The sequence below is a fragment of the Calidris pugnax genome, unplaced genomic scaffold (assembly GCF_001431845.1).
Source record: "Calidris pugnax isolate Ruff unplaced genomic scaffold, ASM143184v1 scaffold68, whole genome shotgun sequence".
Lineage (NCBI taxonomy): Eukaryota > Metazoa > Chordata > Aves > Charadriiformes > Scolopacidae > Calidris > Calidris pugnax.
This window is the reverse complement of record NW_015090921.1, coordinates 4,054,053-4,069,876: the sequence shown is the minus strand read 5'-3', so window position 1 is coordinate 4,069,876 and position 15,824 is coordinate 4,054,053. Positions and strand designations below refer to the sequence as shown.

General features: G+C 40.0%; 1 protein-coding gene across 1 annotated transcript in view; it reads left to right on the top strand.

The window, feature by feature from the left end:
- Positions 1 to 15,824, top strand: part of LOC106892824 (DNA helicase INO80-like) — a 37,749-nt gene that overhangs the window by 1,048 nt on the left and 20,877 nt on the right. The window contains exons 2-4 of the mRNA XM_014950350.1: positions 128 to 305; positions 6,162 to 6,302; positions 13,106 to 13,331. Coding sequence (XP_014805836.1) covers positions 128 to 305; positions 6,162 to 6,302; positions 13,106 to 13,331 — 545 coding nt within the window. The remainder of the gene's footprint in view (positions 1 to 127; positions 306 to 6,161; positions 6,303 to 13,105; positions 13,332 to 15,824) is intronic.

Sequence of the window (15,824 nt, the reverse complement as noted above, 5' to 3'; positions counted from 1 at the left end):
TACGTTGGGACACTGTAAACCTGAGATTGTAAAAAAACATTTGTGTCCAATAGTTATGTTGTAAATATACTCAAGCCTTTCTTTTACAAAGCAGTGAATAAATGTTACCTACTGTGTTTTGTTTCAGGTGGTTAGCTCTTTTCCTGTCTCTGAAGGCATCCTACAGGCTCCATCACATGCGCTCCTGGGCGGAGAGCGAAGGGGAGAAACAGCAGGGGTCATGCTGTCTGAGGAACAGGGATTTCCTGCTTGATGTAAATTTCCCGCTGTCTTTCCCTAACTTGCACAGCTGCACTTTGCTGCAGGTAAGCAAAATTTCTGTGCTGGCCACATCACAGTAGCAAATCCTCACTAGTGAGAAATGACAAATACAAACTTGGAAATAGGATGGCTTCGTTATCTGCCTTACTAGATAGAGTTAATGAAGTTCAGAGTGAACAGCAAAATCGTGCAACTGCTATGTTCCTCCCATGTGAAGATACCACTTCAAAACTTACTATAAAAAATAAATCAACTCAAAGACTTCTAATTAATTCTTAAAAATATTACTGGAGCAGCAGAACTAGATTCGTGATTTGTCAGTGATGGATTCTATATGTAAATTTAAGAGTTTTGTAATGTTTTTCTACATGTAAGATGCCTTTTTTCTGACTGAAACCAACTCCTCTTCTTAAATTCAATACATTGTTGCAGCAACTGGGGAAAGCAGAGACTTCAGCCTAGCAGTTTTTCAGAGCTGGTGGATGAGCATTATCAGTGGTGTCTTTCTACTCTGAAACTCGCTTCTGCTCCTGTCTGGGAGACTCTAAATGTGTTCATCTTGCTGTGTAACGGGAGGTTATTTTCTCTAATATTTTGCCTGGGATTTGTGTGAAGGTTTTGTCTTTTTGTGACTAAATTGCTGTTGATTTCCTGAGTTAGGTTACAACTCCATTGATTCGTTTCAGGAGGAAATAAGTTCACAAAAGTGCTAGCGTAAAGTCAAGAAAGCATCTTAGGGCAGTTAGCAGATATGCAGTACAAAAATCTTTTCTAAAACAGTGAGATTGTGCCAAATTTCTCTAGGGAATATTACTTCTGTTCATGAGTGTGGAAGGGGAAAGGAGATAGCCAGAATTCAATTGAATAGCGTGTAGAGGAAGTTGAAATCGAAGACGCAGAAGCAGTAGGAAACCAGCCTTGGGCTTGGTGTCATGTTTTGCAGCGTTAACAGCAAAGCCAACAAAATGAGTCCTAGTTATCAAACAAAGAGCAAGCCAACTGAGATGTATGCCAGTTAACTCTGACCGTGCTGGTGTTTAAATATTCTGCGTTTCCATGTCTAGCTTGCTAAAGTGTCTGTGGATTTGCACTCAGTTTTGTTTAAGATGATATTAAAGGGTTTGTATACTGACACTGTAAATGCTTATCTCTGAAAGTAGATACTGTAGCTCTGTCCTCTCCTTGGTATGGTTGAGGAAAACTTGGGTGGAGCCATTAATTTTGTAGCCTAACAGTTGAGGAGTAGAGGACAGTGTCAGAAGTTGCAAAAGTTGTATGCACTTACACAAGGTAGCATGCATTTTTACATATGTAAAAAGAAAATCTAGATTTTTACATAGCCTTTGGGTTAGTGTGTATAAGTATTAAAACGAAAGTCATTATATTTTCTTAAAGAGCAAAAGGTGAGTTAACATTATCAATATTAAATATGAGATATGGAATATTCACATATAGGTTTAGGTTGCAGACTCACCCGTACCACAACCTGGCCAGACTTAACTGTAATTTGATTTCTCCAAATAATTTCTGTTCTTTGAGAAAGTCATTCATTACTTGCGTCTCTGGGGGTCCCAGTCCTGTGACTGCATGTAACTAGTGACTGGTGTAACTAGTACCTTTAACACAGAAAACAACAAGCTCAAGAGCAAAGTTCATCAGTGTGTGCAATACAGTGCATTTGTGATAACCTCAGAAAATCTAAAGGAATTTTAGCCCTACAGTTATGACAGATTCTTTTGAACTGTTTTGTAACCTGCATCTTAGACAAATTACCAGCTAAAGTCACTTTAAAACAAGCTCTGTCTTGCAGAATTTTGTTTGCACAGCTTACATATAGAACATCTGAAAAAGAAGAAAATGTCAAAACCAAAGGGAAAGTTGAAAAACAAACTGCTCTTCACATGCCTTTTAGCAGCATGCATCATCATCCTGAGTGAAAATGAATTCACTTTTATCTTAACCCAAATTTGAGAAACTTTGAATGTAAAATTTCCCAAGGCTTTTTCTAGGGCTTAATAAGATAGTAACTTGTAGGGAGCGAGGAGGGGGAGAAACAGAGGAAAAAGGAAATGGTATAAATCTGGAAAGGCTTTTCTTAACTGCTCAGATCAGCATTTCCGATATGAGACAAACTATGAAAATAAGTCAGTAGACAAAAAAAGAAGACACATTTATTTTTAATAGAACTTTCTGAAATTGAGGTGACATCTATCTAAAGATAGTAAGAGTTTTTTCATGTGAACACAGAAATGCCTTGCAGTGTGAGGTTTCTTCATTCCCCTTACTCAGCACCTCCACAATGTGTGTATGTATATACATTGACTTGAATTAATATAAAATCTGATCTGTTGAGGTGAATCCCACTCTCCTTTGTTTTCTTAATTTTCTTCCTTTAAAAAAATCAAGAGTGTTAATGAGCTTAAGTTGCTGGTAGCAATCATAGAATAGTTTGCCTTGGAAGGCAACTCCAAAGATCATCTTGTCCAACCCCCCTGCAATGAGCAGGGACATCTTCACCTAGATCAGGTTGACCCTTCCAACCTGACCTTGAATGTTACCTTTCTGGGCAACCTGTTCCTGTGTTTCACCACCCTCATTTAAAAAAATTTCTTCCTTATTCTACTCTGAATCCACTGTCTTCTAGTTTAAAACCGTTACCCCATGTCCTATTGCTGCAGGCCCTACTGAAATGGGGCCTTTCTTGCAAAAAGGCCACAATAATGTCTCCCCAGAGCATTCTCTTCTCCAGGCTGAGCAACCCCAACTCTCTCAGCCTGTCCTGACGGCAGAGGGGTTCCAGCTATCTGATCATCTGCATAGCCTCCTCTGCACTCACTCCAACATGTCCATGCCTTTCTTATGTAGGGTGGACAAGAGGTGGACACCATACTCCAGGTGGGGTCTCACCAAGGCAGAGTAGAGGGGCAAAATCACCTCTCTCAACCTGCTGACCACGCTTCTCTTGATGCAGCCCAGGGTGCAGTTGGCTTTCTGGGCTGCCAGCACGCATTGCCAGCTCACGTCCAGCTTTTCGTCAATCACACGTATTTATGTATTTATACGCAGCTCTGCTTCCAATACAGAAAGGCCTTTCGTCAATCACACGTATTTATGTATTTATATGCAGCTCTGCTTCCAATACAGAAACACTTTCAATACAGAAATACTTTCAACACTTCCTTTGGCTTGCGTGGTTGCAGTAGATGTGTACATACTTATTTTTTAACAATCCTCCTCTTTAGCTCTTGGCTTTGTTGTTCTAAGGTACCCGATCCATTTCAGAGCCGTGGCTGTGTTCAGTTCTGTCACCTTACCCGGTCTGTTCCGTGTGTGTGACCGACGGGAGGCTGGTTTCCCCTGTCCCTCTTATCTCTGGTGTCTGCTCTCCTCATGAATACTTAATGGCTGCCTAAGTCAAGGAATTCAGAGGGGGATGTTTCTGACGTGACCTGCCCGTAATTTGTACACAGGAAGCATGGTGCTGAGAACCAGATTAATGCCCAGCTACCAGAACTACTTATAACGCTGTGTACATATAAAAATAATACTTTTATTTTTGGATACCTTCTTGGAAGTTTTCCCTTGTGTTTCTTCATGGATATGTCTAATTGGGCTAAAGCCATCGTCAGTACTGGCTTCCAAAAGAGAGTTAAGTAACAGGCTTGCACAGGTTTGGAATTACAGTATGTTAGCTTCCTCTCTATCCATTTCTTGAACTCTCACTTTCTAGGAAATAAAGTTAACGAACCCCTCTGACGACCAGGCCACAACCAGTATGCCAGTGCTTGCTGTCGTAAGACTTAATGGAAACCCCTTGTGACTGCGTGCAATGTTTATTTCTCCTTGTAAACCAGCTGTACCCCCAGTATGTGGGCCAGGGGTGGGGAGGACGGGGACTTTGAGCTGAAGTGGTCGTGTAGCCTGCTGGTAGCCTGCTGTTGCTGAGAGGGAAGTCACTTTTCCCTGCTGACCCTTGCTGTCCTTTCGTTACTTCCAACCACCACCATTTCTGGTCCTCAGATGGATAATCCAGCGTTCTTATCTGTTGTCCGCAGCTGTGTACTCCCAGCCTTGCGTTGCCCACTCTGCTGTTTTACCAGGTGGTGAAACAAATCACAAAACTAACTCAGAGTGGAGGGGCAAGGGTTTATTTTCATCTTCATCAGCATCTTAATGAATGCAGGCAGCTAGGCCAGCAAGAAGGGGCTCTGCGGGGACAGGAGTGAACACGTGAAGCAGTTGTTGCTTAAGCTAGCATTACTGAGGAAGAATTGCCAGCTGAGTAAGAGCCTGTTTTTGGGATCACTTCACATTATCCACTGTGGCCCAAGCTTTGACCTGTGCTTGTTTAGCCCTGCTGAGTGTCAGTGAAAGGCTATTGTCAGCTATTTCTGCTCTCACCTTTTATATAGAGGAGCAGATGTTCAGTCAGAGAGTATGAACTTTCTTTTTGCCAGCTCCAGACCACGAGTTGCTCTGGTAGCAGCTGCAAGACCCACTTACATGCTGGGACTGACTGATTGTATTTCTGAGGTGGTGTTGGCACGTATGTAGAATAAGACTGTTTTTTTCCCTTGTCAGCACATTCCAAATTGTATGGGTTAGCCATCTGCATCTTGTGCAGTGCATTTACATCTGGAACCAGAAAGGGCCCAGAATGCATGAACCATGATAAGACTATTGCTCTGGATGTGTTCTAGCTTTTTTCTGACATATGTAGGAGTGCATATGCCCAGTGTATGACACGATGGTATAAAAGGTGTCTGCTTCTGTTATGTGCCCGGATGCTTAGAATTTCAAACACTGGGATTTTAGAAAATGGGGAGGCTATGCAGAATAAAAGTAGCATGCAGTTAATTTTGGCGCTTTAGGAACCGGAGCAGAACAATGCCAAAGCTTTAGATGCTGTTTACATTTTACTTAAGTGAACTAGAATTGTCAGGGCAGCACATCCTGTCATCCTGTGGCAGTGAGAGATATACTTCTTCATGTTGCTTTTTTGTTGCATGATTCCTGTAGTATACAGAATAATGCTCTGTATGCTATAGGAAACAAATATACATAACAATATATAACAATTGGTTGTTATGAATATAGAAGACTCAGAGTAAAAACTAAGCAGCAAAAACGGCGTAGTCTATAAGCAGTTTATTTTCTTGTTTGATGGAGATATTTACAATAGAAAAGGAAGTATAATAACTGATGCAAGAAAATAAAATTTTTTCTGTTCTTTTTCTGTGTAAAGTTGAGCGTCTTCAGACAGCTCTCCTTTCTTTAAACTGCAGTGTCATTTCAGTGTGCCCCCCCATTTTGGGTCAATATATTTTTCTGTGTCAAATGGACATCAATACACTTGTGGCGAATTCCAGGTTTTACACATGGCACCTTGGAAATCTGCAGGATAACTTTCAGAGCCATTTTGCACAGGAAAGGAGAAAAGGTTGGGAAAGATGAAAGTCCAAAGATACCAGTCCAGTCACATTTAGAGTCTTAATTTTTTTTCTCTGCAAAATTTCATTTTACCCATGCTTCAAGATAGATAAAGGAGTAGTTAGAAAACAGTTTGATGGTCAAGACCTCCTAGAATATTCCTGTACTCCCTTCTTTATAAAAGCTAAGGTCAAAAAGTTCAAAGAAGGAAGAATTTCTTTCTGGTTCTAACTGAGCATAAAGGCAAGTATGGATACAAGCTATTCTGATTTCAAACCATTTGAATGGTCTGATAATTCCACAAAGATCGTGTATGCGGTCACTGCAGAAGATATGTAGAGTTTCCTTTTTCAAAGAGAAATATTTGGTGATAATGTCCTTTGACTGTCTATCTCACGGGTGGTTACAAGATTTAAGAGGAGTTTTTCTTCTTAGACATGGTAACTTCTTAATTTTAATTTTGTTTTCAGAACCTTGTGTTCAGTAGCCACTGTAAAGCAGTTACTGGCTATACAGATCATGTCATACACCGAAGGAGATCAGCTACCTCATGTGTACGGTGCTGCCAGGTGACTGAGCTGCCGTCCTTCCTGTGCATGGCTAGCCCACGGGTAAGTCCAAGTTAAGTTGTAAATTATGTATTTTCTATTGTGTTTTAAATCTTGTCTGAATTATGTCTTAGGAACAGGATGATCTATTAGTTTCTTCTGGTTGGGTAGAACTGTTGTGAGGATATCCTTTTGCTACTGTATTCAATAGCGGGATTTTTTTCATAGGGGAAGTGACTGTAATGTGTACTGAAGGGAAAAGGAAAATTGTAAGATGCACCCACCAGGAGTTGTTCTGAGATATGCAGGTTTCACTTTCTCTCCTAATCCCAAAAGCAGTAAAATTATAGAAGAGATTGTCAAGTAGATTATTCCCCAGTAATCTAAGCGGGAGATGTAGGTGTGGTATGAACAGAATGGGTTGAGTGTTTGGTCAACTCTGATGACAAAGAGGGGCTGAGGAGCAAAGCATTTTTGAAAAGGAGGTTCGTTTTCTGTCTTTGGGTCAGTTTGTGCTCCAAAAAGGAAACACCAGATTGCAATATATAAGGATTACTCAAGTTGGTATTTTCTAAATCTTTTGGATATTAAGTGGTACCACTTGGGATTGTCCATCCACTATTAACTGAATTTTGAAGTTACTTTATCTGAAGTCTACTGGGCTGACACGAGACCTTCCTAAATCCATGGCTGTTGTTTTCATTCCATGTTGTTGGATCATGACAAAGCTGGACAAAATATATTTATATTAGCAGGCTATCCAGATGCTATATTCTTTAGTTAATGTTATTGCTGCTGGCTTGATCAAATGGGACTGCATGTGCAATTATACATTGGCATCTGGAGAAGGGAGGATGGCAAGTAAGACTCTGCTTATCACCAACGAGCTGCTCCTTGAGCTGAATTTGTCTGTGCCTGCAGCTCTAGGGGCCAGGGATCCAACTGAATTCTCGAAGTCACACATTGCCTCCCTGTCAGAACACATTTACCTGGTTCGAGAACATGCAGTTATTCTGAGAGTAAATTGTGAAAAACACTTCTTCAGATTCCTTTGATTCTATTTCATCCTTTGTCACCCTTTGTACTGGAACCTGCATTGCAGATAAATATGTTGAATACTTCCTGTACATTAGGAATGGAGGAGAAGGGCTCAGAAGGCTACATAGGAAGGGAAAGGAAAGCTGCGGAGAGATCATATCTAACATACATTCTAGTGAACACAAGTTGCTTGTTTTGGCTTGGCTGGTGTATAAAAATGATTAAGTGGAGGCATGGCTTTTTGTTTCTAGGAATACAAAGACTTGATTTTACGCTTGTTAGAAACTTTTGGCAGGAGGGTAGAAGACCTGAAGCAGCAGAAAGAGCACATATGTTGTCAGAAACTATAGCCTTCTGTTGTTGTTTGACCTGTGATGAATTTTGGGAAGTTAATGGAGCGAATGATAGAAATAGGAGCGTATGTTTATGTAGCAGCTGCGGGGGGTAGTGGTGAGGGGAGGCTTCAGTGTTTGTAGTTTTCTTTCTGTGCAAGCAATTTTCTGGAGTAGACAGTCCTCAATCACAAAAAAAAAGAAAAAGTAACTTGGAGTATGGATCTTGTATTCATTAAGAAGCTCATTAATTCAGTTTAGAGTACTATTGTTTGGTTTAGTTTAGCAGTTCATAGATCCCTGTGTGTCAGAGGTATTGTGGTGAGAAGTGGTTTTGCACATCTCACAACATCTGAAAGGTTAACTTTGCATGGAGATAAATGCAGGAAGCATTTTACAATTACCCTAATTAAACTAAGTTAATGAATTTAAGGTGGCAATGCATTCATATATTCCTATCGCTGTATTTTTTGCATACGTCTCTGAACCAGGACTGTTACATTCAATCAGTTTGAGAAGAATGTGGCAACATAGGAGGGTTTACTTCTAAGGACTACTCTAACTTTTGTTATGAGTAAAACCACAAAAGAAAAACCTGGGGAAAAAATCCTAAAAAAGCTGTGCCGTGACAAAAAAGGAAGAGCTTGAATAGAAGAATTTTTTGATCTGTTTCAGAAATGTGTTGTTTTTTCTTGTAAGGCCATGTAGAAGATGCAGGCTTCTACCCTAGAAGTATGTGTATGCATTTTTAAAAAGTATGGAGCTGACACTAAAGATAGCCTTTATCCTCAGATGTCAGTGTTACATGGGTGTACTTCCTACAGGGGAAGATTTGTTCTTGTTAATGTAGAAATTGCACTGAGGTGCACACAAAGTTTGTCTCCTACGAGCACTTCCTTTAGATGAGGTATTACTGAAATGTAGCTTGTGGAATTTTATGATGTGACTTTATTTTTCTTTTAAAAATCCTAGTGTTTTCAATTCTCCATATTGATTTCAGTAGATAAGCCTCTTTTCTGTGTCAGAAATTTATCTGCTCTGTTTTGTGTGTAGTGGCTGATGGTCCTAGGTGTCCTGGAAATAAATATGACAGGTTGGTTGTGCTGGAGAGAGTATTTGTTCCAGTGTATCCAGTGTAGAAATATGAACTGAAATGTGATGGCTAATAGTGTCCTTTAAAATAAACTACTAAGTCTGTACTGTTGTTGTGGTGTCTGTCAGTTTTCAGGCAAGAAGACTGAAACTCTTATGAGAGATCTGGAGAAGGGAGGATGGCAAGTAAGACTCTGCTTATCACCAACGAGCTGCTCCTTGAGCTGAATTTGTCTGTGCCTGCAGCTCTAGGGGCCAGGGATCCAACTGAATTCTCGAAGTCACACATTGCCTCCCTGTCAGAACACATTTACCTGGTTCGAGAACATGCAGTTATTCTGAGAGTAAATTGTGAAAAACACTTCTTCAGATTCCTTTGATTCTATTTCATCCTTTGTCACCCTTTGTACTGGAACCTGCATTGCAGATAAATATGTTGAATACTTCCTGTACATTAGGAATGGAGGAGAAGGGCTCAGAAGGCTACATAGGAAGGGAAAGGAAAGCTGCGGAGAGATCATATCTAACATACATTCTAGTGAACACAAGTTGCTTGTTTTGGCTTGGCTGGTGTATAAAAATGATTAAGTGGAGGCATGGCTTTTTGTTTCTAGGAATACAAAGACTTGATTTTACGCTTGTTAGAAACTTTTGGCAGGAGGGTAGAAGACCTGAAGCAGCAGAAAGAGCACATATGTTGTCAGAAACTATAGCCTTATGTTGTTGTTTGACCTGTGATGAATTTTGGGAAGTTAATGGAGCGAATGATAGAAATAGGAGCGTATGTTTATGTAGCAGCTGCGGGGGGTAGTGGTGAGGGGAGGCTTCAGTGTTTGTAGTTTTCTTTCTGTGCAAGCAATTTTCTGGAGTAGACAGTCCTCAATCACAAAAAAAAAGAAAAAGTAACTTGGAGTATGGATCTTGTATTCATTAAGAAGCTCATTAGAGTACTATTGTTTGGTTTAGTTTAGCAGTTCATAGATCCCTGTGTGTCAGAGGTATTGTGGTGAGAAGTGGTTTTGCACATCTCACAACATCTGAAAGGTTAACTTTGCATGGAGATAAATGCAGGAAGCATTTTACAATTACCCTAATTAAACTAAGTTAATGAATTTAAGGTGGCAATGCATTCATATATTCCTATCGCTGTATTTTTTGCATACGTCTCTGAACCAGGACTGTTACATTCAATCAGTTTGAGAAGAATGTGGCAACATAGGAGGGTTTACTTCTAAGGACTACTCTAACTTTTGTTATGAGTAAAACCACAAAAGAAAAACCTGGGGAAAAAATCCTAAAAAAGCTGTGCCGTGACAAAAAAGGAAGAGCTTGAATAGAAGAATTTTTTGATCTGTTTCAGAAATGTGTTGTTTTTTCTTGTAAGGCCATGTAGAAGATGCAGGCTTCTACCCTAGAAGTATGTGTATGCATTTTTAAAAAGTATGGAGCTGACACTAAAGATAGCCTTTGTCCTCAGATGTCAGTGTTACACGGGTGTACTTCCTACAGGGGAAGATTTGTTCTTGTTAATGTAGAAATTGCACTGAGGTGCACACAAAGTTTGTCTCCTACGAGCACTTCCTTTAGATGAGGTATTACTGAAATGTAGCTTGTGGAATTTTATGATGTGACTTTATTTTTCTTTTAAAAATCCTAGTGTTTTCAATTCTCCATATTGATTTCAGTAGATAAGCCTCTTTTCTGTGTCAGAAATTTATCTGCTCTGTTTTGTGTGTAGTGGCTGATGGTCCTAGGTGTCCTGGAAATAAATATGACAGGTTGGTTGTGCTGGAGAGAGTATTTGTTCCAGTGTATCCAGTGTAGAAATATGAACTGAAATGTGATGGCTAATAGTGTCCTTTAAAATAAACTACTAAGTCTGTACTGTTGTTGTGGTGTCTGTCAGTTTTCAGGCAAGAAGACTTGAATTAGGAGAGTTTTTTGCCCTCTCCCACAAAAGCCAGTCCTATGCTCTGACTGCAGATGGCAGTACAAGACAGCATCAGCTCTAACAGTTATCTACTAAGGAGTGGGAATGTATACAAAGTCTTGCTTAACACAGTCCCTTTGAATTTGTAGTGTTTCATGTGACTGTGTGCATAGACCCATAAACCAATCTGGTTTAAAAATACCTCCTGGCGTCTTGCAAAACAATAGCTTTACCATTATTGCTAAGATTGCTTTTTTGATTTTATTTTGATATGTACTATAATAGTGCTTATGAATCTGTTCAAACAATTGATTTGGCCTTGCAAAAAAAGTCTTTGTTTGTGAGATGAATTTCTTCCCACGAGAAGAGCTCCTGTAAAACTTGATATTCTTGGTGGAAGCCTGTGATCCACTCCTGCTTGGTACCTTTTACTTTGAGGTAGCTGGTAAATGTTCAGAGAGGAGCAGGCAGCACCTAAGGTACCAGGCAGTCTGTCCTGAGGTATGCATTGCTCCCTTCATCTAATAGTTCTAAAGCATGGTATGTAAAAGGGTTGATATTTAAACTATTTTATTGTTTATCATTTAGTTGATCCATTAAAATATTTTCATTTGCATGATACAGTGTTAAGTATGTTCTCAATATGTAGCAGTTAATTATGTCATGCTAGAGTAAGCTGGAACAAAAAATTTATCCTCCTTCAAGTTAAGTTAAAGCTTTTTGGCTGCGATAGAAAGATAGTTTTTTCACTGAGTTTAAAGTGTTTCAATTGTCCCAATATCAAACCCCCACCCTTTCTCGATTCTCCAGAAATTCAGCTGCTTGCTGTTCACCATCAAACCCTACAGATTCGCAGACTGTTTTTTCCTATGCAGCTCTGTCTCCTTTTTTAAAATGTGAAAACTTTCACAAGTTTGATTTCTTCTGTGTTCTTTCTCATTTGTTACACTGCTTTTCATAGTCCCCTAGGCAATGTGTTCATTTTGCACGGTGTTAGGATTCATGACAATGTTTTTAACTTACAAACTTACATGAATCTATGTGGATGATCTTTTTTTAATTGTAGTTCTGAAATAAAAACAGCAATGACTGCTAAAGTAGTGATTTGTTTGTTTCCTATAGGGGTGAAGAAACCAAGAAACACTGCAAATGCATAGCTTTTCTCTGTTTAAAGTTCATGATGCAGGGTTACTCATCTAATATTAACTTTTAGTTTCATTTATAAGTGAGTTTACCAATATGTTATCTCTTGATAGTATGTGAAAGTTTCTACTAACTTTCTTTCGTAAATTGGGTTATAAATAGCTTTTGTAAATGCTTATCCCAAAACATTGGCCCAAACGACATTTATATTCAGAAAAGACAGGGGGAAGAAGTTGGCTGTGTGCATTTTTATTGGAAAGATTCTTGTGCTACATAGTGAATTGTTATGTATTTCTATTTGAGTGAAAGTGTTGCAATTCTTGTAGTTACTTTGGATCGTGCAGTTTAACTCTTGGTGAAGTGTCATAAGACAATAAGACAGACCCAGCAGAGTGGGCTGTCCTGGCTGTATCATGGCTTGATTGCACTTGGTTTTTATTACCTCAATATCCTGAAGTTGTGCCTTAACCCTGGCAAAGAAGAGGTAGGAGATAGCTACAGATTGTATGAAGGACAGTCTTGTCTGCTGGAATGAACTCTTTACTCGAGGATCTTGCCATTGGGCATATACCTCTTTGGCTAACATGGACCTTCCACCCTCTGTCCGGGTTTGGGTGGATGGAGCATAGCAGGGGGAGTTAAAGTGATGGAGCCATTTCAGAATAGCTCACGTAGTGTGAAATCAGAGTTCCTGTGTTTGCAACGCTGGTTTGTCCAGCTGGTTTGTATGTACTGAGGCAGGTAATAGGGCAAGGGATTCACAGAACAACCAGAAGAAAAAGGTCACCCTGTGCTCATTTGCACTGTTTCTGTTCAAATCGTATGTCAAGGCTGAGAAATATGTTGTTCCAGAACAGGGCAGTTTTCCTGTTCATTTTTTTTTCCTTTCTAATTTATGTGTCTTCCTAATTTTAAATCATCACATGAATTTCTGTTAAGGATGATATGGAAATCTCATCTCTGCTGGGTAAAGACTTGATTGTGAAGGGTAAAAATAAAATATAATTTAAAAAAAGAAATCCAGGCAAAGTGAGAGGTGCAGCAGGGATATTATTCTTCTACTCTGAGCTCTGCTGTCGGTTATGTAGCAATTGGCACAAGGCCTTGTTTATCAGAAGGCAAGTAGTCCATGCCTGACGCTCGTAGGACCTTTGTGTGGTGTGGGCAGATGTTGCCTATTTGCTTATTTTAAACCAAGTCTTAAGATTGTTCTCAATCAGCGCGTGTCAGTAATGATTTGACTTATAAAATTTGAAGGTAGCTGAACTGTGGATTTGGGAATGAGGGGAAGTCTGAACGAGAGCATTGATGATTAAATATTTTACTTGTAGGTAACAGCTGTGCCGCTGGAGTTCTACTGCAATGACCGAAGCGCAGAATACGAGCGCAGGGCACTAAGGGAAGGAGGAAGTCTCCAAGCAAAGCAGTGTGTGCTCCATGGAGCCCCCGAGCTGGCAGCTGAGTGGCTGAAGCAATGCTCCCAGTTCTTCCCAGAGTATCCAGGAGGGCTGTTAGGGATCAGGCCTCAGAACGGCTGGTCTTTTATCAGGATACCAGGTAAGTTTGGAGGTTGTCATGGAACGATGAGATAAATAAGGACATCTACTCTTCACTAATAATTATGCTTGGTTTTTGAGGGAGCAGGGGTGATTAGTGGTTCTTCCTCCTGAGGGAAAGTTAACCCTGGTATCTTAAAATACTTTGATTTCTCATCCTCTCTCTGGAGTAAAGCTGTTGATGGATGCCAAACAAGTCTAATACAAACTTTTCTAATGCTTACAAACCTCTTTTAGGACGTCTGCCCTCCAAATGACTGTAAAAAGATGGATCTGCTTACTAAAGCACAGTTTACTCTCACAAACAGATACTATTTTGAGGTTGGAGATGTAAAGATTCCAGGACAAGTAGCAGTCATACATGGCCTCTTAGTGTGTTGGAAGACCTTTGTATTGACGTAAGAGATCTTTTGTTGGTTTTCCTAGTGAAAGGATAAACTTTACGTGTAGCGGTCTACTATGAGAAGCACAGGTTTGGGAACCAAGTTTAGAGGAAATTGGCCTGGAAAACAAGGCACGAGGGATTTGCTGAGTGAGTTTCAGTTGGAATAAAGAAGACTTATTCATATTTCCTGGTAAAGTGGGAAAAAGGTACCAGTGTACTAGTAAAATAAATGTGCTTCATTTTTTCCTAGAATTAGACTAACATAATCCAAGATTTGCTAGAATTTCATTGCCGATACTGCTGTGGCTTTTGGGGGCCAGGCGCAGTCTAGCTGTTGGAAGATGGTCTTGAGGAGAGAGCAGAGTTCTGCAGAAAGTACTAGAGATCTGAGAGATAGCCAAGAGGAAAAACAGCTTACACTGCCAGATGCTAAGTTATTCCCAGACCCTTTTGGGTCAAGGATGTTTGGCAGGGGAAGTTAGTACAGTAAAAGGAAAACGGCCTTTTGCTTGCTACAGTCCAGTTTAAGAACGTACCTCATAAGTACTTGGAGTCATATGAAGCACATGCATGTTTACTTATGGAACAGAGAAACTATTTTTCAGGAGCTTGCACTAGATTAATGTTCAATGATACTTGATGATTTTATAGTTTCTTCAGGAATTCATTGAATTGTGTATCATTTTTTTGAAAACAAAATGAATTGCTGTAGCAGAAAGGAGGGAAATAGTGAAGGGAATTCAAGTAGAAGGCATAGATAGAGAAATGAAGAAAAGTAGCCAATGTGGAATAGAGAGGGGCCTGCATTCTCTTGAAAAGACTTCTGTTTTAAGCCAATGACTTAAGCTGACTCATCAGCAAAAATTTGTAGAGGAGTAACGATGGGGTTCAAGAACCTTACAGGAGTGCGTGAATAGGTGCAAGGTTTGGCAAATTGTTGTCAAAGCACAACAAAGAATTTGCTTGAGAGCTTGAGAAGGTGTTTGGGATGAGTGTCTTATGTGAAGCTGGCTTAATTTAGGAGGTCTTGAAGCTAAAAGTAATTTTTTTTAAGAAGTAGTTTTGTACAGCTGTATTTTAATTAGTTGTAAGGTAGCATTCAAACCTAAACTTCTTTGAAGAGGAGAGGTCACGTACCACAAGTGGACAACTGTGATTATAGGTGCAGGAGCAGGCATAGTGCTTTGCAGAAAGTGCTGAAGAAGCATGTACAGGGCTGAGGTCTAGCAAGAGTCCAGTGGACCGGTAGGTGTGAAGGTTTGTGGTAAATAGGGGACAAGAAGAAAAGGGGATACCTCTCTCTTCTAACCCTGATCTATCCTCTCCCAGATTCGTCATTCCCAGTACCCTGGCAGCAGGCTCAGCTGCGATCACTGTGGGAATCTCTTGAGGCTTTTCCTGTTCTTTGAAAGAAAAATGGTCCTGGATTAAATGGCAGGAAGTGTCTGAGTCCTTTTAGCATCGATAAAAAGCACCGGCCTCACTGGCTGTTTACTGTGAGAGCCAACTAGCTCCTCACTGACCCCATTGTGCCGTGCAGACTGTCGGGAGGGGAACCAGGGGTGTCAACTGGAACCCAGACTTTATCTCTCTTTCCTCTGCTTTTTGCATGTCCAGAGGCACTTTTTCTCATTCTCCAGAGAGTGGTGAGCTCAGCTACAGTCATCTGCCGGAGCTCCTGACTGGGGTTATTTTGAGTCATAACCATTTGTAACTCTTCTTCCCAGGCCATAGGATCCCACTGTATCCCTTGTAGATAATTTATGTCCATACCCCGCATGGCTGGAGGCAAGGAACTTTTTTTCAGACTGAAAGCCATATAATATGATTTTACGGTCACTTTCTTTTTGGTCTGGTTCTGTTTTCTTCTTCGTTTCATACAGTGCTAAAGAACCCAAAAATTGCATCTTGGGGAGAGTTCTTTGATATGCAGTCCAGGGTCTCTGTCACCTGACTAGCTTATAATGTTAAAAGTTTCTTTGATGCTATTAAAAAACAAACAAACAAAACAAAACAAAAAAAAACTTAAAAAAATTTATCAGAAGATATTGACATTGGAAGTTTTCACTGATAACTTGCAGTTCTACATTTTCCATTTTTAATTTTGAA